Genomic DNA, 21,232 nt, shown 5'->3' on the forward strand with positions numbered 1-21,232 from the left:
AATCTGAACAAACAGAATAACATAAATTTACAGTTCTGAACCTTAACTATTGGCATATTTGTCTAAGTTCCACAAAGTAATTTCTGCTTATAAGATCATTTAAAGGGATCACACTTCGCTTCGTTTTATTAAAGATAGAGGATTTGAAAAGAGGCCCTAGTATGACTTGATTGCTTTAACAGACTTTGCCTATCAAAAACGGCGAGAATTTCTGCCAGTTTCGTGCATGATAGCTTTTGGAACTTCTCAACTTTCCACAAGTTCTCATTTCCAGTCAGTTCTTCCTGAAATCTAAGATACTATGTATCTACACTCAAGTTAGCCCGGCGCTGATTGTTCGATCTCAAAAAACATACAATCGCCAACTTTGGACGTTTTTGATCCAGAAATGACAAATATTTTGAGTGTCAGATATAACTTGGCCTTGTAACCACGAGTATCACCGCTGCACTGACACAACAAAACAGTTTCTCAGCAAACAGAGAATCATACGAAACACGATGTAAAATATTTCCACAAAACAGAATCTTAAAAAATTTCCAACCACTTTCTCCCCCTATCTTATCTTCCCCGTATTATTTTTCACTACTGACACCTACACACCTCCCCCATACTCATACCACATACATTACCACAACACAAAACCACCTCCACCAATGGGCTCCCTCAAGCTGTTTGTGAAGGCGGTGCGGAAAGCAAAGACCATTGCCGATGAAAGAACAGTCATCCGCAAAGAAAGTGCTGCCATCCGTACCTCCTTTCGTGATCCCAACTTAGATCAAACCACCCGTAGAGTCGACATCTCTAAACTTCTCTATCTTTACATCTTAGGAGAGAAAACACATTTCGGCCAGGTGGAATGTCTCAAGTTGTTGGTGCTGCCTCGCTTTGCAGACAAGAGATTGGGATACTTGGCTGCAATGTTGTTGTTGGACGAAAACCAGGAAGTGTTGACACTTTTGACCAATTCTTTGGACAATGACATGAAACACCACAACAAGTTCATTGCGGCACTCGCATTGAACTGTTTGGGCAACTTGGCGTCGCCGGAGTTGGCCCGTGATTTGTATGCTAATGTAGAGGAGATCTTGAAGCTGTCGAATTCCGTGTACTTGAAGAAAAGAGCATGCGTGGTTGCCGCTAAGCTCACCGAGAAGGAGCCCGATTTGGGCGATGTGTTTGCGCCAATGATTCCTACGCTTTTGGAGGACAAATCTCCGCTGATACTATCAGGAACCTGCCATATGATCCAGGCCGTATACAACTACTGTCCCTCATTTCAACCCGACATGGTAAAGCTTATTCCTAAACTCATTGCTCACTTCAAAAGAATTATCTCTACTGGCTACTTGCCTGACTACGATGTCAATGGTGTCACAGACCCCTTCTTGAAAGTGACCCTCCTCACAACCCTTAGAACCTTAGCTGTAAACGCCAATTGTACTGCGGATGACCAGGAGCAGCTTAATGACATCTTGACCCAGGTCGTTTCAAACCATGACAGTGGCAAAAACGCTGCTCATGCTGTCTTGTATGAGTGTGTCAAGACCATTTTCGCTGTAAACTCAGACCAATCCTTGAGAGTGTTGGGAGTCAACATTTTGGGTAAATTTCTACCAATCAAGGATAACAACACGCGTTATGTCGCTCTAGAGATGTTGTTGACAGTAATTGACCACGAACCCTTGGCCGTTCAGAGAAATAGAGCCACGATCATCAGCTGTTTGGCTGATGGTGACATTTCAATTAGAAGAAGGGCATTGGAGCTTGCATTTGCCATTATCAATGAGCAGAATATCCGTGTTCTTCTCAGAGAAATCTTGAGTTTCCTTGGCTCGTGTCCGGATGTGGAACTCAAGCCATACATCACATCGCAATTGACCATTTGCGCAGCTAAATACGCGCCGAACGAAAAATGGCACTTTGATACCTTAACACGCATGTTGAAACTCTCTGATAACCATGTCACTCCTGATATTTTGTCGAGCATTTTGGCCTTGATTATGAGATGCCAAGACGCTGAATTGAAGAAGCATGTTATTTCAAACCTAGTCCAGGCTGGCTTAGAAGATCCCGCTCAGTACGGCCTAGCTCTCGTTACAGTTTGGTCCGTTGGCGAGTATGCCGATCTAATCTTAGGAAGCAACATTGAGATTGATGGACAGCCAGTGGCGGTTGATGAGAACTTGTTATTGCACTTATTTGATCTCTTCTCGAACAATCCAAACTATTCGGAACAAGAATCGACACAAATTTTGCTCTACATGTTGACTGCGGCATTGAAGTTGTCCGCTAAAATGCACACTGCATCTGCCATCGAGCAATTGAGGGCATTTATTAACCTGAAAAGCACTGATAATAATCTCGAGGTGCAAACACGGGCTCTCGAATACAAGCAGTTATTTATGCAACACGAATCTTCCAAACAAGGCTTGTTGGCTAGAATGCCTGCTCCTCCAATAAAAGAGCGCGAAGGCCTCAGTTTGCAAGGCAAGGCTAAGGTCGCTCCACCCTCAGCCTCCACTAGTCACTCGACAACCGAAGACCTTCTCAATCTTCTCGATGATGATGTCCCCTCTCAACCCCAAAGTGCTACACAACAGAACAACAATGACCTTTTGTCGGACATTTTCGGTGGCTTGTCGACCAAGGATACGAAAAATACCAATACTATGCCTGCTACACAAGATCTCTCCTCAAATGGAATTGAAGGTTTCAAAAACAGCCACCTTCGCGTGGCGTTCATTCCAAAGCAATTCGGAAACGGTGAGGCTACAGCAGATGTTGAAATTACGGCGGTAGACCATGGCGTAAGTATCGACCGTGTTCAGATTCTTATCGCTGTTCCCAAATCTCAGAAGTTGACAATCACTACAACATCGGGATCAGATTCATTGGTGACGAGCAATGTCATTAGACAGAGCTTGAAAGTTGTAGGTGCCGCTGGATCCAAATTGAAGTTGAGAGTCAAATTGAAGTACAACGCAAACCAAAGTGAACACACCGACCAGTTTGACTTTGCCAAATTTACAAGTACGTTGTAAGAACAACAGAGAACACGTCTCGGTTCTGCTACACAGAAAGTGAGGAAATCAAAACGAAAAAAATTGTCACTATAAACTATCTGAGAATCTTTCTTCAATGGGATGTGGGTAAAGGCACGAACCGATTACAACTCCACGGCGCTGGAAACACCCTCGGCAACCTCATCGACAGTCTTGGACAAGGACTTGTTCTTGACGATGTAAGCACGCGAAAATGGCTTGATCAAGTTGACGTAGACCAACTGGGCACCGCCGAAGGCAGGAACACCAATGTAGAGCAAGAAAATAGTCTTGAACAAGAAATAAAATGGAATCCAGTAGAGGATCGCGCGCGACCAGAACTCAATGACGTTCAAGAAGGCAAACACCACCCAGTACGTCAACAACGCAGTGTCGTCGGAGGTGGTGGTGGTCTCCAACGCAAGAAGCGAATAGTAGCAAGGAACAACGAACCCGGCAATGTTCGACAACAATTGGCCGACACCGGCAAGGTTCAAGAAAATAATCACAAAGTAGACCGCAACACCGACAATGACTGCGTACGATCTTGGAAGACCGGTTTGAGCCTCGAAAAGCTGCAAGACCTGAATACCCGAGGTAGCCTGGACAGTTAGTGGAAATTTAACGAACACGTGAATGTGCATTTACGTACCTGGTCAATTGAAGCCAAGGCCTTGGTGATTTGTGGTGGAAGTGGAGAAGACATGGTGGAGTGTGGTAAGAAAAGAGCAAAGGTGGAAAGATGAAACAACGAGATCAAGTGTGTTCCTGCGATCCTTCACAGAAGCGCGGTATCGCCGAAAAGAGGCATGTAATGGCACAGGTGGAATGGGAAATTAAGGGGTAAGTGGGAAGGACCAATGGATGTGGAGAGATTTGATGGGATATTTTTTTGTTGAAGATTTTGTTAAAATTATGGATTTCAATTTAGGTCTCGTTTAAGAGAATTGTGTGTGGTGGTGGTTTCGGCCAACCCAGAAGTGTGGAAGGCATTGTCTGCAGTGCCGATGAACAGTATAATAAAGGAAGCTTCTATGATCGATGGGAGGGAGTATGTAGATAGGATCTTATGCAAAAAAGTTTCAATTGCGCTACAGATTTGTTCAATTATTTTTCAGTTTCAGTCATTTTATTTCGTTGTTAGGATTGGTTGCGGTGCTCTTCGTCGTTGTACTCCTTGCATGGAAGCCGCTAGCAGTTGGTTCTATATTTAGTTCGCGAGATCAATGATGTCTTTTTTTTGAATCCAAACGAACTTTTAAATTTTTTCAGTCCCACAATTAACCATATTGTCCCGATTATGGACGAGGACGAGGTGGTGGCGGCAAATTGGGATCGAGTGTACTGGGAACCAACATGTAATCACTCTTTTGAGATTTGGAGAGTTCATCGTTCATGATATCTGCCAAGGCATTCAAATTGCTCAAAGGCGCGTGTCTTTTTCTTCTTGCGCCTTTTTGTGGAGTCCCGCTCACAGGTGGTGGGCCACCAGACGGTGTTGCAATTTTTGGAGGTGGAGGCACAGCGCTCTCAGTAGTTTGAATAGAATTCAGCGGCAGAACAGCAGGTGGCGGAGTAGATACTGGCAAATTGGGTTTAGGAGGAGGTGGTATGTACGACTTTGTAGCCGGTTCCTCATATGGATCGGGTGTAAGCTCATGGCTCGAGGTCAGAACCCAGTGACTGATAGCCTCGTTGTTATTTCTCTGGAGATGCTCACGGAAAGATTGAGAAACAGGTTCGTCATCCTCCTCTAGATTAACCTCTTCGTATGGAGAATGTTGTACCGCATCAGCGTGTTCGGGTTTCTGGTCACTATTCATTGGCAAACTGTCTGGAGTATCAGGAATTTGTTCAATTGAATCATCCAAGAAATCGTCAATTGGGTCATCCAAAATGATATCTGCAGCTTCTGCTTTATGCTCTACTTCTGCAGCGTCTTTATTAATTTCAGCCTCTTGTTCCTGAGAAGCCATTTGCTCCGGTTCGTCTAGTAATATTTCCTGAAATTCTTCTGCGACCTGTGGTTGATTTGCTGTTTCAACAACATCCATGTGCTCTGCTGTAGTTGGTAATTTCGTAGCAAGATTCGAGTCAGTAAGTGGAGCTTTAATCTCAGCTTCACCGAGACTAGCGAAAAAGTCATCTTCGTTTTGTTCCTCTTCAACAGGAGCATCTATAGGCGACGACTGGCTTGAAGATGGCTCTTCTATTTGCGACGGCAAGTCTGCTGTTGGCGTTTCTTTCAGTGCATGAGGGTCTTGTCCATGACTTGAGAGGGTTTGCAGGTCGTTTTTGTGTAGAGACTGCTCCATGAGAAATTCAGTCTCAAGTGCACTTGTGGCTGTAGTATCTTCAACGAATTGATTTGCGATGACATCCTCGGAGAGCAATTCATTTTGCGTAGTTGAAGTTTCGAAGATTGGTTCTTTGTTAGTAACTTCTGGCCCTGGCGTCTCATTAACTGTCTGGGAGACCACATTTGGATTAGAAGGGACAATATGTGGTTGATTTATCTGATGTTTCACTTGATACGATACGTCCTCCGAGTTGTGGTACATATCATCCGTTAAACGGTGCATTGAGGAGTCAAACTTGCCAATGACTACAGGCAAACGATGCAATAGCCCATAGCCAATGTCACACCCAAGAATACCTTTATTACCTTCTGGACACCATGAGCTCGTCAAATGTACTGTAACAGGCCGCACAATGTCGTAGTCATGGTTGTACACGTAGAGAACAATGGGAATGCGGTCCTCTTGCAATGTCTCCAGATGCACCTTGTAGTATTTAGCAATGGTGAGTCTCAATAGATTCTCACCACCACTAGCAAGAAGCCCCGTGGAAGGTGTATCAGTCGGGAACGCAGAATCACACCCAATGATGAAGTCGGCGTGGGGAATGAGAAGAGCCCGGAACGCAGGCGAGTCACGGTGCGAATTCATCACTTTCCACACAAAAGTAGCAGAATTCAAATGTTGCGATTGCACAGTCAACCCCAACCGAGAAAAGCTCGTATGGAGGGTCAAAGCCTGATGCTCAGACAGTTTTTGCGGCTGTTCTTGGCTGGAAAGCAACTGCAAGGGAACAGAAACCGTCCTGAGAATACCACCCTTTGCATTCCAAACCTCAAATTCTACGTGAGGATTGGGGCTTCGTGCAATTGAGTCCAATTCATGCGCTATCATGTCAAAGTCGACCATCCTAGCTTGTTCTGCAATTGGAATAGCTCCATACATGAATGAGCCATCATCGTTAATCAGATACGAATGCGTATGCTGTCCAATTGAAGGAATGGGCAAGTCGTGACCGGCGAATCCCACTATATAGTCGAACCAGGCCTCCAAACCTAAATTGGCGGCGGTACTGTTTTGTTCTACGTGAAGAACCCTGAGGCCATATCCATTATTTCGAGAGAGGGTGTTGCGGAAATAGGTGTCGGGCTCGTGACCATTGACGCCTTCGAGCTTGTCTACGAGTTTTTTGGCGAAGGAAAACATGGCAGCGTTTTGACAGGTGGGTGGTGCATTATGCAAGATAAGGTGGAGGTGAATTTAGTTGGAAACAGGAATCTGAAGATTTTTTCTTAAATTCATTTATTCTCTGGTATTATTTTCTATGAATTACATTTCATGTTTTAGTGCTTTGGAGAGAATCTCAAATACTTTTGACTCCGATATGTTTCTATGGCATGGTAGAGATATCTGGAGTATGTGATCGACATCCACACACACATGTTTTGGAATAAGATATGTGAAATATCAACTAAATATTTGGCGTTAATACCTGGATTCGAATCACCAAGCAGCATGATTTCCCAATGAAGACGTGCTTCAGCTTAGAGAAAGGAAGAGAGGAAGACGGTGAGAGAGAGTGTGTGTGTGCAAGAAATAAATCATGATCATATTGGGTGAAATACCAACACCAATCACTGAGTTTTAAACTATGTTTATCAAAGATTGAGAAAACGAAATATTCTAACTGGAGCTATTCCAGAAGATGCTTTTCCGATCAATGCCACAAGTGAGAAGATGATTACCCAAAGAAGCAAAGCATTTGATTCTCCCATCATGGTTTTTGAACTTCTCGGTCACTTTGCCTGTGTCGAGTTCTAATCCACTGATGCTCCCATCGTCACCATAGATCCACAAGCCGCTGCCATCGGATACCCAGCTTAATTTGGCCTCACTATATTTATCTTGCGGCGAGAAAGTATTGAAATTGGCTAGAATCAGGTGTCGATGAATTGTCTCATCGTCGCTCGAAAGAACTTCTTGCAATGATAGAAGTACAACTCTCATGTACGGCTCCTGGGATGTTGCGATTGCAATCACAGGAACACTTTCTGCAACATTGCAACCTTTTATGCACATTGGTGTGAAGCGCTCTGTAGAGAACTCCGCATCCATAGAGGCAACTTGACCTCTCAGCCGGAGAATATTATCACTGAACGTAAACACGTCAATGAGACTGCTATCTTGTCTGCCCACAGCAATTACAATTATTTCTCGGTAAATAAAAGCCTCAAGACAGTTTCCTGGAGTAGAAATCAGGCATGGCGTAGATACTGACTTGAATCTGCCCTCTTGAGTAATTTCATGCACTTTGATGTACTTATCCCAACCCAAGCTCACCATGTATGTTTTACCATTGTAAGTGACAACTCTAAGATCTACTATGAGACGCTCATGGGCTTGAAGTGTATCAAGGAATTCTAGTTTTCGAGCGTCCTTGAGAAAGAAAGCAGTCTTGACCTGTCCATTGATGCCCGCAAGAACAACAAAGTTCTCGGTCAAAACGACTTTTTTTACCACAGAGCCTTGAATCGCATTTGTCACTGTAGCAAGTATGGTCTTTGTGTTTAAGTCTACGAAGCATAGCTTCTTTGTCGCAGTAGCAAAGACCGCGAGCTCGGAATTGAGAGCACAGTCAATGGTAAGTCCATCGATACTGGGAAGCACATTTGCTTGTGCGCAAGTGCGATGCTTCCACTTTGGAAGAGTCGGTTTATCTTTCATCCAAGGACTATCCATAGCTGCAACAGCTGCAGAATCGGTGATGGACAAGTCTTTGACTCCCGATACTATCGAGTCTTCTAGAGAGCCACTGAAAGATACTCCTGTATCTAGCTCACTCCCATGCTCGTCTCTGAAAGCCAGCAAGGTTTTGTGATAGCCGTTCTCTTGGAGAAACCTCGCTATATGATGGTGAACCGACATGGAATTTCGTTTGCAAATGCCCCAAATCACTAATATGCCTACAGAAAGTGAAATAGACCAACTAATGAAACAATTGAGACGTTGTACAGTGTAAGATCAATGAAAGAATGTCTTTAGTAGTGGTGAATGTACAGAGTGATAAGTAGCGATAACACCCTGTACATGGAAAACGAGATCAGACAAAGAAATGAGTTTGTCGCATGAAACATGAGAAGATAGAGAAAATGTAGGAAGTCTTTCCGAATTTCACAAAAGTCATTGAACATTAACGAACCTCTCGGTCTACAAAAGCGATCGAATCGTCGTTTGCAACCTTGGTACACAAACCATATGCGCATAAAAGCCACACCCACAACCACCCCCAAAGCCCTCACAAAAAATGAGAGGAAAATCTGTCGAAACAAATGCAAGTCCCAAAATTCAAATCACCAATTTTCAATTCTCAACCATCACACTTTCCAATCACTACTCTGCGGCAGCTTCTCCGATGCCGATGACTCGAAAATTTCACCCTCACGTGACATGAGAACATTCGACTTCTTATCTATATAGCCCTAGATACACCTCTTTTGTGGTCCTCTGCATCAACAGCTACTACCCCAACACACACATTTTCAGTCCGTTCCGCCTTTTGGAGCGTCTCATATTTCATTTTTGCATACATCTGTACCCGTCGTTCTGCTTTAGGAAACCATAAGCGTTCTCTACCAGATACCACACATTTACATCATCGCATCTCACAAATCACCAATATGCTACGAAGACTAAACACGTCGGTGGTCACATTCGTGCAGTCGTTTTTCCTTCCCGAGAGCCAACTCTCGTCGGCCCAGAAATGGGTCTTGGGCCTTGTCAACCTCGGCGCCGTGGTGGTGTTCTGGGTGCTGAGCTCATTCCTCGTAAACGACTTGTTCGAGTCGAATGTATACCGCAAACCGTTTTTCATGACCTGGATCAACACCAGCTGTTTCATTTTCTACTTGATTCCTTATCTCAAGTACGAGGGCTTGACAATTGGCGAGTTTCTCTCCCTGTTGAGGGAGGACTTTTACCGGCCCAATGCGATGTGTTTGGCCGATTTGGAGCAGTCTTCTCCAAAATCAAGCACCTACGGCTCCTCTTCGGACGACACTTTGGTGGCGCTTCTGGAGATTGAGGCGGTGGACTCCAAGGCCCAGCAGGATGAGGATGTCGGGTTGTGGGAAACTGTCCTTCTCTCGTTCAAGTTCGTGTTGTTCTGGTTTCTGGCCAACTTGGTCACAAACGCGTCGCTTTCGTATACCTCTGTTGCATCGCAGACCATTTTGTCGTCGACCTCGTCGTTCTTCACTTTGCTTGTGGGAGCGTTCTATGGCATTGAGAAGATTAACAAGAATAAAGTGTTCGGCATTCTCCTCTCGTTTTCTGGAGTGATACTCGTTTCAAAAATAGATTCCTGGGACGAGTCTGTTCCAGATGGCGCTCCTTCATCGCTCTCTGCTTGGGGCAATATCCTTGCATTGGTCGGTGCGTTGATCTATGGACTCTACACCATCTTGTTGAAACATAAGATTTCCAAGCCCAACTCTACCAGCGAGCGCATTTTAAACACGCATCTTTTCTTTGGGTTTGTCGGCTTGTTCAGTTTGACCATGCTCTGGCCCTTGATTCTTGTGTTGCACTACACTGGCGCCGAGACTTTCCAATTCCCCAACACATACCACATTTTGCTGATACTAGCTGCCAATGCGTTCATAACTTTCATCAGTGATTTCTGCTGGTGTAAAGCTGTGCTTCTTACGAGTCCTTTGACTGTCACTGTTGGCCTTTCGTTGACAATCCCGTTGGCAATGGTGGGAGATTGGATTTTCAGAGGGTTTCACATCAACCCGATGTACATGTGCGGTGCAGCAGCCGTCACTTTGGGATTTTTGGTCATTAACAAAGACGAAAAGGAGGATTTCGTCGCGGAGGAATAGGTACATATTTAATAGGCACAATCAACGAGTACCGAATAGAGTATGGATTATTGGATTGAAAAAGAACTGTGGATGAGTATATGCGAACTTAAATTGACTGAATTCATTCAAACTGTCATTTTTATGCAAACTTTAAATTCTCTCTAGCTATTCCTATAGATTCCTATTCCCATATTCCTTAATCGAACTACCACTCAAAAACAAGCAAGCATGGAACGGGGTCAATGAGAATTACTCCAATATTAAAAATTCCCGAAAAAATTCATTTCCCCCTTATCTTCCATTCTCCTATCCATAAACTCCACAATTATCATATCTCATGCACATTGACCACCCATATTAGCACCCACTACAGCTACCCCCAACCACCTCCAACCACATACTCCATCTGAATGCAGATACTCAACCCATTCTGCATCCTCGCAGTATGTCTATCGGCAGCAGTACGAGTGTTGGCACAAATCGCCGACCTGGATGGCGGCTTGCCCATCAGCGAATTGACCAAAGCGTCTGATTCGTTCGTGTACCAAGTCTCCAACTCGGATATCTCGGCCTTTTCCACGTACCAACGTGACCACTTCACGTTATTGGTGGTCACTTCGACGGACGAACGTCACGGATGCGAAACATGCGTCCATTGGAAGTCGATTCTTCGGAAAGTGGCCCTGGCATGGTACCACGACTACCTTGACATGAACTATCTCTTCATTGCAGAGGTGGATATTGTAGACGAGTCAAACATGGGCTTGATCAGTGCCATGCAATTGACGACTGTTCCACAGATATGGCTTATTCCTCCCACGCACCTTGCAAATGAGTACCGTGGTGAGCAGTACAATGTGGGCAAGGATGCGCTGAACTGGGTGATGAATGATCTTGTAGGCGAGCCTCGCTCGATATATCAGCTTCCGCACGTTCCTCTTGAAGAGCAGGCTTTCAAGTTTGCTGACTGGTTGGCCGGCTCTGTCCAGAAGCCCATAATGTTACGCCAGGAAAATGCGCCCATGAAGTTTGTAACCACGTTCGGATTGACGTTTCTCGCCATCATGTTGGTCAAAAAGAAGGGGCCATCCGTCATTACGGATTTTGTCTCGAAGAGCAAGGTGTACCAGGTCATCTACTTCACCTTCTTGTATCTTCTATTGGGCGGGTTCATGTTCTCGCTCATCACACCAGTGCCATTCCTTGCGAAGAATGATAAAAATGAGGTCATCTACATTAGCGGTGGAAACTCGTATCAATTTGGTGTCGAGATGGTCATTGTTGGCGCGACCTACTTTGCCTTGGGCGTCTTGATCATTGCATTGTGCTACGTTGGACAGTATAAGGTCCGTAAAGATACTATCATTAAATCCGAATCAACCAAAGGGCTTCTCGTCTTGGTTGTCAGTGGCGCGCTTTATGTGGCCAGCAGTGTGCTCACCAGCATCTGCTTAAGAAAGGACCATGAGTACCCATACCACTTTACCAAGCTCTTTTGAGCAGCCACAATAACACACTCCCATCATATCATATAGACAACCTAAGACAACCTAAAATGTACATGTGCAATCTACGAAGTTGGATCATTGCAGATACTCTGTTCTTGTATGTAGCCTTTACGTAACTATCATCAAGCAGCAGATCTCACGCTTTAGCGGCTGTTGTCAAAATTAAAAAAATATTCAAAACGCTAGAATAAAATTAGATACTCAAGAAAACCAATTTCGTGCAAATCATGGACCTCTTGCTATCTATCACTATTGCTGACGCGTAGATCAGCTTGCGCGTACTACCATAACGATAATGACAAATAAAAGACCAGGCTCGGCAATTGACGGAAGTGCCAAAAAGCCAAAGCTCATAACCGAGTTCTTTGCAAGCGCATCTAAGAAAACAACCGCAAAGCCTAAGGCTAAAGATACCGATCGCGGTGAACTTCCAAAAACAGATTCTGGATCATCGCTTTCACAAGAATCCAAGAATGGCGAACTGGAGATTAAATCGGACGCAAAGGACGATTTAAATGTAAACAATTCCTCTCAGAAAACTGAGAATTCGACTTCTCAAATCGGTAAACCTGCCAATTCCGGACCTTCTGACTATGCGGACTTTTGCAAGGACTTAAATTTCGATAAGGTACAATGGATGGCAACATTACTGGACGAAGAGAAAATCCTCTTATCTTTGGAGATCAACACTCTTCACATCACATGGCTTGCCTGTCTCCACAAGGAGCTCACCAAGCCGTACTTCTTGAAGTTGAAGAAGTTCCTTAGAAGCCAGGCGGGAAAGACCGTTTTCCCGCCTCCGGGAAAAATCTACTCTTGGTCACATCTCACGCCTGTTCCTGATGTCAAGTGTTTGATTTTGGGCCAGGATCCGTACCACAACGTCAACCAGGCCCATGGGTTGGCATTCCTGGTATTGGAACCCACGCGGCCACCACCATCGCTCTTGAACATATACAAGGCGTTGAAAATAGACTTCCCCGATTTTGAAATCCCTGAGTATGCCAAATTGAACAAGGCTGGGTGTCCCGGCGGCGGAAACTTGACGAAATGGGCTAAACGGGGTGTTCTCATGCTCAATGCCTGTTTGACTGTCGAAGCTCATAAAGCGAACAGTCACGCGGGACAAGGATGGGAAACGTTTACAGAACTGGTGATAAAAACAGCACTCACGTACGCAAAAGAACATCATAGCTCGGGCTTCGTTATCATGGCATGGGGAACGCCGGCACAAAAACGGGTGGCTGCCTTTTCGAGACTACTACTGGATCCTTCCACTCCTTTCTTGGTGTTGAAGAGTGTTCACCCGTCGCCATTATCGGCAAGCAGAGGCTTTTTCGATCTGCATGTCTTTAAAAAATGTAACGAGTGGCTTGTGAGCCAAAACAAGGATCCGATTGATTGGGGACTTTTGGAGGGCAATAGTGTCACTGGCTGAAAATAAGTCAGAGAATTTACCCATATTCATCATGTTATGTTTGATACTACCTCACCATGCACAAAAAGACCACACTGTCTCGCTCTGTCTAGTACCATAAACCAAATCAAAAAGTGCATCGAAATCTCCGAAAAAAACAAACTTCAATTCTTTCGGTGCATACAAACCTGTGTTTTTAGAAAAATGAAATTATATTAGTACCTCACTCTGATCTGCCAACTACTCTACATACATACATCTATACATACATACACTCCACTCAATAACAATCAACATTGTCACATTTGAGGCCTACTCCTTGAAACACGCCAAGTTGAAGTCTCCACTTGATCTAGCAGCAACCCCCTTGTACACGCGGGCGATTTATCTATTGCTGTATTCACACGACCGCTTTCCTTGACGCTAAATCTCTCAATCCTCAAAACCATATAAACACACAAACACATAGCTACACCAGCGATGCCACCCAAGAAATCGAAATACGTAGAATCCTCGGACTCGGACAATTCGGCCGACGAAACTCCCGATGTCCCGGAGCCATTGGAGCCAGTAGAGGACGTTGATGAGGAGAAAGTCAATCGATACCTATTGAACTGTGACCCCAAGGTTGCCCGTGAACGTGATGACGACGACTCGACCGTTCGGTTCAAATATCTTCTTGGACTTACGGATCTCTTCCGTCACTTTATAGATATCAATATGTCAAAGAACGCACAGTTCAAGAGAATCATCAAGAAGATCGATTCGCAGCGGAACTTTAAACAGGCGTCGAAAAAGAAGACCGCGCTGGGCCGCGGCCGTCGTAAAACAGAGAAAGAAGAAGATGCGGAGCTTTTGGAAGAAGAGGAGCATATGGGTGACGAAGACGTCCAGAGAACTGTTCTTACCACCTCTCCTACGTACATTCAGGGCGGAACGCTTCGAGAGTACCAGGTCCAAGGTTTGAACTGGCTCATTTCTTTGTATGAAAACAAGTTATCGGGTATTTTGGCCGACGAGATGGGTCTAGGAAAGACTCTACAAACAATTTCTTTCTTGGGATATTTGAGATATATCAAGAACATTGAGGGCCCTTTCATTGTCATTGTTCCTAAGTCGACCCTAGACAACTGGAAAAGAGAGTTTCAAAAGTGGACACCGGACGTTGATGTTGTGGTGTTGCAAGGCAACAAAGAGGAGAGGGCAGATATTATTCGAACGCGCTTGCTCGCGGCCAAATTCGATGTTTTGATTACATCGTTCGAGATGGTCATTCGTGAAAAGTCTCAGCTCAAAAAGTTTAGATGGCAATATATTGTCGTCGACGAAGCACACAGAATCAAAAACGAAGCTTCTTCTCTCTCACAAATCATCCGTCTCTTCTACTCGAAAAACAGATTGCTTATTACAGGAACCCCATTGCAGAATAATTTACATGAGCTTTGGGCGCTTCTCAACTTCTTGCTACCTGATGTTTTTGGTGACTCCGAAGTGTTTGACAGTTGGTTCGACAGCCAGACCGAAGAAAACAAAGATCAAGATCAAGTTGTCCTGCAACTTCACAAAGTTTTGAGTCCATTTCTTCTCAGAAGAGTCAAATCTGACGTGGAAACCTCTTTGCTTCCCAAAATTGAAACAAATGTCTACATTGGTATGGCGGAAATGCAAATCGACTGGTACAAAAAACTTTTGGAGAAAGACATTGATGCAGTAAACGGTGTTCTAGGCAAACGTGAAGGTAAAACACGTTTGCTTAACATTGTCATGCAGCTAAGGAAGTGTTGTAATCATCCATACTTATTTGATGGTGCAGAGCCAGGGCCACCTTTCACGACAGATGAGCACCTCGTGTTCAATTCAGGAAAAATGATCATTCTAGACAAAATGCTCAAAAAATTCAAGGAAAGTGGGTCAAGAGTGTTAATCTTTTCTCAGATGTCTAGACTCCTAGATATTCTCGAAGACTACTGTTATCTTCGAGACTATGAGTATTGTCGACTCGATGGTTCCACTTCTCACGAGGAGCGTATTCAAGCTATTGATGACTATAATGCTCCAGATTCAGACAAGTTTATCTTTCTTTTAACCACTAGAGCGGGTGGATTGGGTATCAATTTGACATCAGCAGACGTGGTCATCTTGTACGATTCAGACTGGAATCCTCAAGCTGATTTGCAAGCAATGGATCGGGCTCATAGAATCGGTCAGAAGAAACAGGTGCAAGTCTTCAGATTTGTCACGGAGCATGCTATTGAAGAGAAAGTTCTTGAAAGAGCTGCGCAAAAGTTACGTCTTGACCAGTTAGTCATCCAACAAGGTAGACAAGCTTCTTCTAGTATTGGTAACACAAATGACGATTTGTTAGGCATGATTCAACATGGTGCAAAGGAAGTTTTCAACTCAATGAGCGGATCTTCAATGCTTGATGATGATATCGATGCAATCTTAGCCAAAGGGCGCGAGAAGACCAAATCACTTAATGCTAAATTCAACAAATTGGGTCTAGACGATTTACAGAACTTTACTTCCGACGCTTCGGTGTACGAATGGAATGGACAGAACTTTGCCAAACGCGAGAATGATGGTTTAGGTCTCACATGGATACACCCAACTAAGAGAGAACGTAAAGAGCAAACCTACTCGGTCGACAACTACTATAAAGATGTGTTAAAGAACCCTGCTGGAAATAAGGGAGCACCACCTAGTAAAGTCAAGCAGCCAAAAGTATATCACGTACAGGACCATCAATTCTTCTCCCAAGAACTCAAGGACTTGCTCGAGAGAGAGCAACTTGCTTATAAAAGAAGCGTCGGGTACGCTTACTCTATTGACGATTTTGGTGATAGCGATGAAGATTTCCTCAATTCGTCCGATGAAAAAGACGATATGCCCAGAGAGGAGCGGCTCAAGTTGGAACAAAAGAAAATACAAGAAGCGAAACCTCTTACAGAAGAAGAAACAAAACGGAAAGAGGAACTCTTGCTGGAAACGTTTGCTTCCTGGAGTCGCAGAGATTTCACAAACTACATCCATGCATGCGCGAAGTATGGAAGAGATTCTCTCAAAGAGGTTGCAGAATCTCTCGGTCGAGAATTAGACGAAGTGGAGAGATATACAAAGAAATTCTGGCTGTCAAAAGATGAGATTGAAGGCTTCGAGAAGTATGTTGCACAAATTGAAGCAAGTGAACGTAAAGCAGCCAAACTCATTAGACAACAAGAACTTTTGGCCATGAAAATACAGGAACTGGATGATCCTCTTGATGATTTGAGAATTCACTATCCACCCAACAACTCGAAGAGAGTCTTCTCCAAGTTAGAGGACCGTTTCATGCTTAATTGCGTCTACAAGTATGGAATATTTGATGAAAATTTGGGAGAAAAGATAAAAAAGGATATCACTGACAGTGAGCTTTTCCGCTTCGATTGGTACATTGCTTCCAGAACTCCTCATGAAATTGGACGCAGAGTCAACACTTTACTTCTTGCTCTTGCAAGAGAGAGTGAAAATGGTAATGCAAGGAAGAAAGCAAGACAAAACGGTTCCAGAGCAGACTCGGTGGAGCCCAATACTCAAGAGAGTACTCCTGTTCCTTACACTGGTGCCAAGAGAGGCAGAAAGAAGAAAATACGAGCTGAGAATTGATTGTACAAAAGTATATTAATGCAATTTATCTACTTTTAATTGTATAGAGCAATTTTGAATATTGAATAGGCTTCAGTGTTTTAAATTGACAACGACTCATGAAACTTCTCAGTGTTTATTTGTATTCATCCACCACTTCTTTCTGAACCGTGGAAATGTAATAGGGAACTTTGTTTGCAGTCCAGCTCACTGAGAAGTAGTCACTCATTTCAAACTTTTCCACAGTAAGATAATCGAAAATGGTGTCGTCATCACCAACTTTGTAACGTGGCGGGATGAAGTTTCTCAAACTAATGATCTTAGACCCTGGTCTGAGCCCAACTAACAACTTTCCAACAGCGACATTTAACGGGAAATCGAACAAGTAGTTATTCACAATAAGCACATCGCAGTCAACACACTTTTTACGAACCTCATCGTTATCAACGAAACTCTGATCTAAGGCAAAAGACAAATTGAGCTCCTTCATACCTAGCAAAGCGAGTTGCTTCTGGAGGAATATTTCTTGTCTGGATGTCAAGTACGAGGCATGGCCCATAATTTCACATCCACCACTCTCGTGAACACCAAATTCTAAAGCAGCTTGAAACGTGGTGTTTCCAACTCCACTGCCCAAGTCATAAAACTTATGGTGGGGCTGTAAGTCCACCTTAGACAAAACTTCACTCACGAATGATGGTAAAAGCTCACCATAGACTTCCGCGGAGAACGCTTTGTATGATCTTAGCTTTCTTGAATGAGGCGACACAATTCTAGAGTATGTTCGGAGCAAAAGCTGCTGGACGCAATATCTCGTAATTGAAGTCATGGAATTCAACAGATTTATGAAGGCTGTCGAGTATAGGATGGGGCGAAGATGACGGAATCGAGAGACATAAACATCCGGAAGTTGTGCAATTTCAGGATTCGAAGGCATTTTTGTCGAGAGCTTTGGTGATTGAAGAGTTTGACTCACTCTTCTCAGCAATGGAGAGGGCTTAACCGGAGTGTTTATATTAGTTTCTCCTGCTGCGAGTACTTCCAGATGGAACTGTTGGAGTTTCAAGTCAGTGTAGCTTGGAAATATGTTGTAATTGCGCGGCAAGAAACAACGAAGCGACTCATTAATATCGACGGAGGGGTTTATCTCGATCGGATAAGGTGTCAATTCTAGCATTAAACAATTCCACTTGTCGATGACGGTCATAAAAGCACCAAAATCCTCATTATCAACAGCCTCCTGCAAGCTTTGGCAGTAGTCATTGTAAATGATGTCCTTAAGCACTTCGGAATGAGAAAAGTATAAAGCGTAGTGAATTTGAAAGATCTTGTTTATCTCATAAACCGGATCAAGTTCGTTACTTTTCGGTTTGGCCAAAATAAACTGTTCAGAATGAGTCGGATAGAGCAAGTATCTCACATGGATAACATTTCTTGAGTTGCCAATAGATTCTCCGTTGGGACCGATGGCATACAAAGGAGGGAAGGAGCCAGTCAAGGACTTGTAAGATTTCAAATTTTCTCTTATGACATCAGATGCAACAGTATTAATCACAGGATACTCTTTTCCTGGTCTCATCATACTTGACAGGTCTGAAGTAAAGGAAACGTAAAACGGAAAGAGACAGCCTGTTGAGATGGAGTCATTGAATAATTCTCGACCATGAAGAGGCACTAAGGTATCCCGACAAATATCAGGTGGATCAAAAGGACTGATATCATCATCATCCGACAAATCTTCCTCCATAGCCCTTTGGAGCTTATCAACCTCGTCAAAATCACTTTCTTCAGTAGATGGAGTTTCTGAAGACGCCCTTGCTCTTCCACGGCGACGGAATTTTTGTTCCTCGATTTTCTTTTGAGCAGTTTTCAATTTTTGTCGATTTTGAAATTCTGGAATCAAATGATACGTTGGAACACGTTTACGTTTGACACCCTCTTTGACACATTTTCCATCACCAGTAATGCTTTGAAAGTATTTTGCCTCTTCAAGTAGAGACTTCATTTGAGTGGCTCTTTCTTTGTATGATCTGAGTTGATGACGCGGAGTTGCGGGAGACTTTCCTTTTTGTCTTCTTTTTTTAAGCTCTTCTTGATGTTCCTTTTTCTTACGAATAGTTTCAACTCGCTTTTGTGTTTTTATGGCATTGAGTCGCTTTTTCTCCGGGTCTTCCTCTGTGGGGCCTTCGAGAATTCTCTTCTTCTTATTAATTGCTTCTTTGCGAAGAGTTTCGAATTCAACAGAGTCTTTGCGAACTCTACGCCGCCGCCCACCAGGGGTTGCAGCATTCTCGGCCATAGACGAGTACCATTCTGCCTCATAAATTAATCTTTCAATGTCGTTCTTGAATTTCTTTTGACGCACACAAGCAGATTGCATCTTTTTAACTTGACCATCAATCTCCTCCTGTGTTCTAAATGGTAATTGCAATTGAATTTCATCGTGAGAGAGGCCTTCTTCCAAGCTTTTCCTCACAGTATCTCTCTCGGGGTCAGTGAAAGCTATCTTTTCAGATCCACCTCTACGCTCAATCTCTTCTTGTAATTGACAGACAACTTTCAGTATTGTCGAAGCTGTAGGAACTGCGTTCTTAATTGAAGTCATGGTTAGATCGTTTTCGATGAGGTCAAATAGAGGATTCTCAACATGGGTAGGTTCAGAGACAATTTCAACATTCTCGCTTGGCAAGTCTGTGGTGGGGATCTTTCTTTTGAGGGCAAGGTATTTCGCCTTGACTTCGCACTTTCGTCTGAAGGGTAGATAGCGAAGAAGTTCGTAATCTTCGTGGGACAAGCCCTGCTTGATTTTATCAGTAATGAACTGGAGCTCTCTTTGAGTCCAGCGTAACTTATGAGGGTAAAAGGCTGACACTAGTTTGCGGAATCTCTCGTAGTGGTACTCGGGGAAAAAGCTTACGATATCATCTGCGTGGTAACAGTTTTCGTGGTGGCAAATCTCTAAAGCAACAAGCTCCTCGACCAGCAAGGCATCTCTACGGACACCACCATAGTTCGCCTCAAGCAGGGAGAGTCGAGAACGTAAGCTTTCAGGGCTACGGGCGAAGCACTCTTGAGCAATGGCGGAAAGCTCGACTCGTTTAGAATTGTGCCACAGACGCACGATGAATTCCACTTCCGGCCGGGTCAATTTCTCCGGGAACTTATACTGGTAGATAATCTGTTGCACAGCTGACCAAGGGTACCCATGAAGCTCTTTCTCGATGGTGGTACGGGTGAGATCGGTCACAGACATGTCTGCAAGTAATTGGCCGACAAACAGAAGATCCTCTGTTTTGAGCGTCGGAGACGAGTCGGAACTATGTGGCGTCATCAATCCGTCGTCGTCCACTTTTGGATTTAGCAGTGGAATAGCGGCAGGAACCGGCGTTTTCCTCTGAGAAGGTGGACGTCCCGATTTCTTCGGAGTGCCCTCTTCATCAGGGGACAGCTCCTTTGCAGGCGACTGATTGAGCAACTGGGTGAGTTTCATCATCTCGAGTGCAAATTGTATACACTTTGGGCTTTGGGGAAGGGTAGGCCAAGTCACTTTGGAAAATCTAGATCAAGCAGTGGGGGGACAATGACAGGAATGCACTTCTGTATGGATAAATCAGGCAGTACGATAAAATATGGATGCCGTGTGTTTTGGATGGGACTAGGTGTGAGCGCCCTTCTTTTGGTGGCTCCAACGCGTTTTTGACGGTCGAAAACTCAAACTACAGAGAACAAGAGCGGAGCCGAGCTAGAGGCGACGATATTGACGGGGGCCTGTACACAGCGGATGGGTTGGGAGCACTTTCAACAGGACGGATTGGGAACGCAACGTTCAGGCACTTCCAGAAGAGTGGGTGGTGATAACAGCTATTGTGATGGAGTGTTAGCAGTGCTGTAGGAAACACACACAAAGCGTGGACCAATGCGGCTTGCCTGATGTGCATGATTTGCAGGAACGGACGGTGTGAAGAGGGCCCCGGTGGGCTGTATGGCGGATTCTGATGCACGGGCGCTTGATTCGACGCACCTTATGCATTAAAAACGCTCGCTCGATGGAATAGTGGTTTTGGTCAGTCGTGGGTTGTGATGATGGGCGGTGGGGGTTGTGGAAGATTTTGCGGGTTATTCGGTTTCGTTGATGCGTTCTTGTTGCTGCTCTGCGAATTTTTGCAAACTCTTAGTTCTACGACTACTGTGCTGCACTTCTGTGGTATCACAACTGAGAGAATTTTTTGACAGCAAGAATGAACCGGGCATTTGAGTATCTGTGCTCAATAAATAAATGTGGGAGAAGAGAAAAAATTAGTGAGAGTTGTTTGTCTGATCACTTTGCGCTCCTACTATCTTGTGATGTTTCTACGCTCTTTTGTAGGCTCTTTGTTTTATTGAAATTCACAAATCGAGACTCGAATCGCCGAGTGACGCCTGTTCCAAAAGAAAGCTTACGTTTGACTGAAATTCAAAGATCCAGAAGTTGGCTATG

At 44.2% G+C, this 21,232-nt stretch overlaps 9 protein-coding genes across 9 annotated transcripts; 5 read left to right on the top strand and 4 right to left on the bottom strand.

Annotated features, from left to right (window-relative positions):
• Positions 1-656: 656 nt before the first annotated feature.
• PUMCH_004135 (uncharacterized protein) lies at positions 657-3,044 on the top strand (the record flags this gene model as incomplete). Its single annotated transcript, XM_063023083.1, has 1 exon — positions 657-3,044. The coding sequence occupies one exon, from the start codon at positions 657-659 to the stop codon at positions 3,042-3,044; it is 2,388 nt and encodes a 795-aa protein (XP_062879153.1).
• A 125-nt stretch (positions 3,045-3,169) lies between these two features.
• Positions 3,170-3,688, bottom strand: PUMCH_004136 (uncharacterized protein; the record flags this gene model as incomplete). The annotated part of the gene is made up of 1 exon (XM_063023084.1): positions 3,170-3,688. One exon carries the CDS (start codon positions 3,686-3,688, stop codon positions 3,170-3,172), a length of 519 nt encoding a protein of 172 aa, XP_062879154.1.
• A 654-nt stretch (positions 3,689-4,342) lies between these two features.
• Positions 4,343-6,547, bottom strand: PUMCH_004137 (uncharacterized protein; the record flags this gene model as incomplete). The annotated part of the gene is made up of 1 exon (XM_063023085.1): positions 4,343-6,547. The coding sequence occupies one exon, from the start codon at positions 6,545-6,547 to the stop codon at positions 4,343-4,345; it is 2,205 nt and encodes a 734-aa protein (XP_062879155.1).
• Positions 6,548-7,024: 477 nt separating this feature from the next.
• On the bottom strand, positions 7,025-8,266 carry PUMCH_004138 (uncharacterized protein; the record flags this gene model as incomplete). The annotated part of the gene is made up of 1 exon (XM_063023086.1): positions 7,025-8,266. One exon carries the CDS (start codon positions 8,264-8,266, stop codon positions 7,025-7,027), a length of 1,242 nt encoding a protein of 413 aa, XP_062879156.1.
• Positions 8,267-9,018: 752 nt separating this feature from the next.
• On the top strand, positions 9,019-10,224 carry PUMCH_004139 (uncharacterized protein; the record flags this gene model as incomplete). The annotated part of the gene is made up of 1 exon (XM_063023087.1): positions 9,019-10,224. One exon carries the CDS (start codon positions 9,019-9,021, stop codon positions 10,222-10,224), a length of 1,206 nt encoding a protein of 401 aa, XP_062879157.1.
• A 392-nt stretch (positions 10,225-10,616) lies between these two features.
• Positions 10,617-11,705, top strand: PUMCH_004140 (uncharacterized protein; the record flags this gene model as incomplete). The annotated part of the gene is made up of 1 exon (XM_063023088.1): positions 10,617-11,705. The coding sequence occupies one exon, from the start codon at positions 10,617-10,619 to the stop codon at positions 11,703-11,705; it is 1,089 nt and encodes a 362-aa protein (XP_062879158.1).
• Positions 11,706-12,009: 304 nt separating this feature from the next.
• Positions 12,010-13,152, top strand: PUMCH_004141 (uncharacterized protein; the record flags this gene model as incomplete). The annotated part of the gene is made up of 1 exon (XM_063023089.1): positions 12,010-13,152. One exon carries the CDS (start codon positions 12,010-12,012, stop codon positions 13,150-13,152), a length of 1,143 nt encoding a protein of 380 aa, XP_062879159.1.
• Positions 13,153-13,611: 459 nt separating this feature from the next.
• Positions 13,612-16,776, top strand: PUMCH_004142 (uncharacterized protein; the record flags this gene model as incomplete). Its single annotated transcript, XM_063023090.1, has 1 exon — positions 13,612-16,776. One exon carries the CDS (start codon positions 13,612-13,614, stop codon positions 16,774-16,776), a length of 3,165 nt encoding a protein of 1,054 aa, XP_062879160.1.
• A 115-nt stretch (positions 16,777-16,891) lies between these two features.
• On the bottom strand, positions 16,892-20,248 carry PUMCH_004143 (uncharacterized protein; the record flags this gene model as incomplete). Its single annotated transcript, XM_063023091.1, has 1 exon — positions 16,892-20,248. The coding sequence occupies one exon, from the start codon at positions 20,246-20,248 to the stop codon at positions 16,892-16,894; it is 3,357 nt and encodes a 1,118-aa protein (XP_062879161.1).
• Positions 20,249-21,232: the final 984 nt, after the last annotated feature.

Source organism: Australozyma saopauloensis, chromosome 5, assembly GCF_035610405.1.
Source record: "Australozyma saopauloensis chromosome 5, complete sequence".
NCBI classification, from domain to species: domain Eukaryota; kingdom Fungi; phylum Ascomycota; class Pichiomycetes; order Serinales; family Metschnikowiaceae; genus Australozyma; species Australozyma saopauloensis.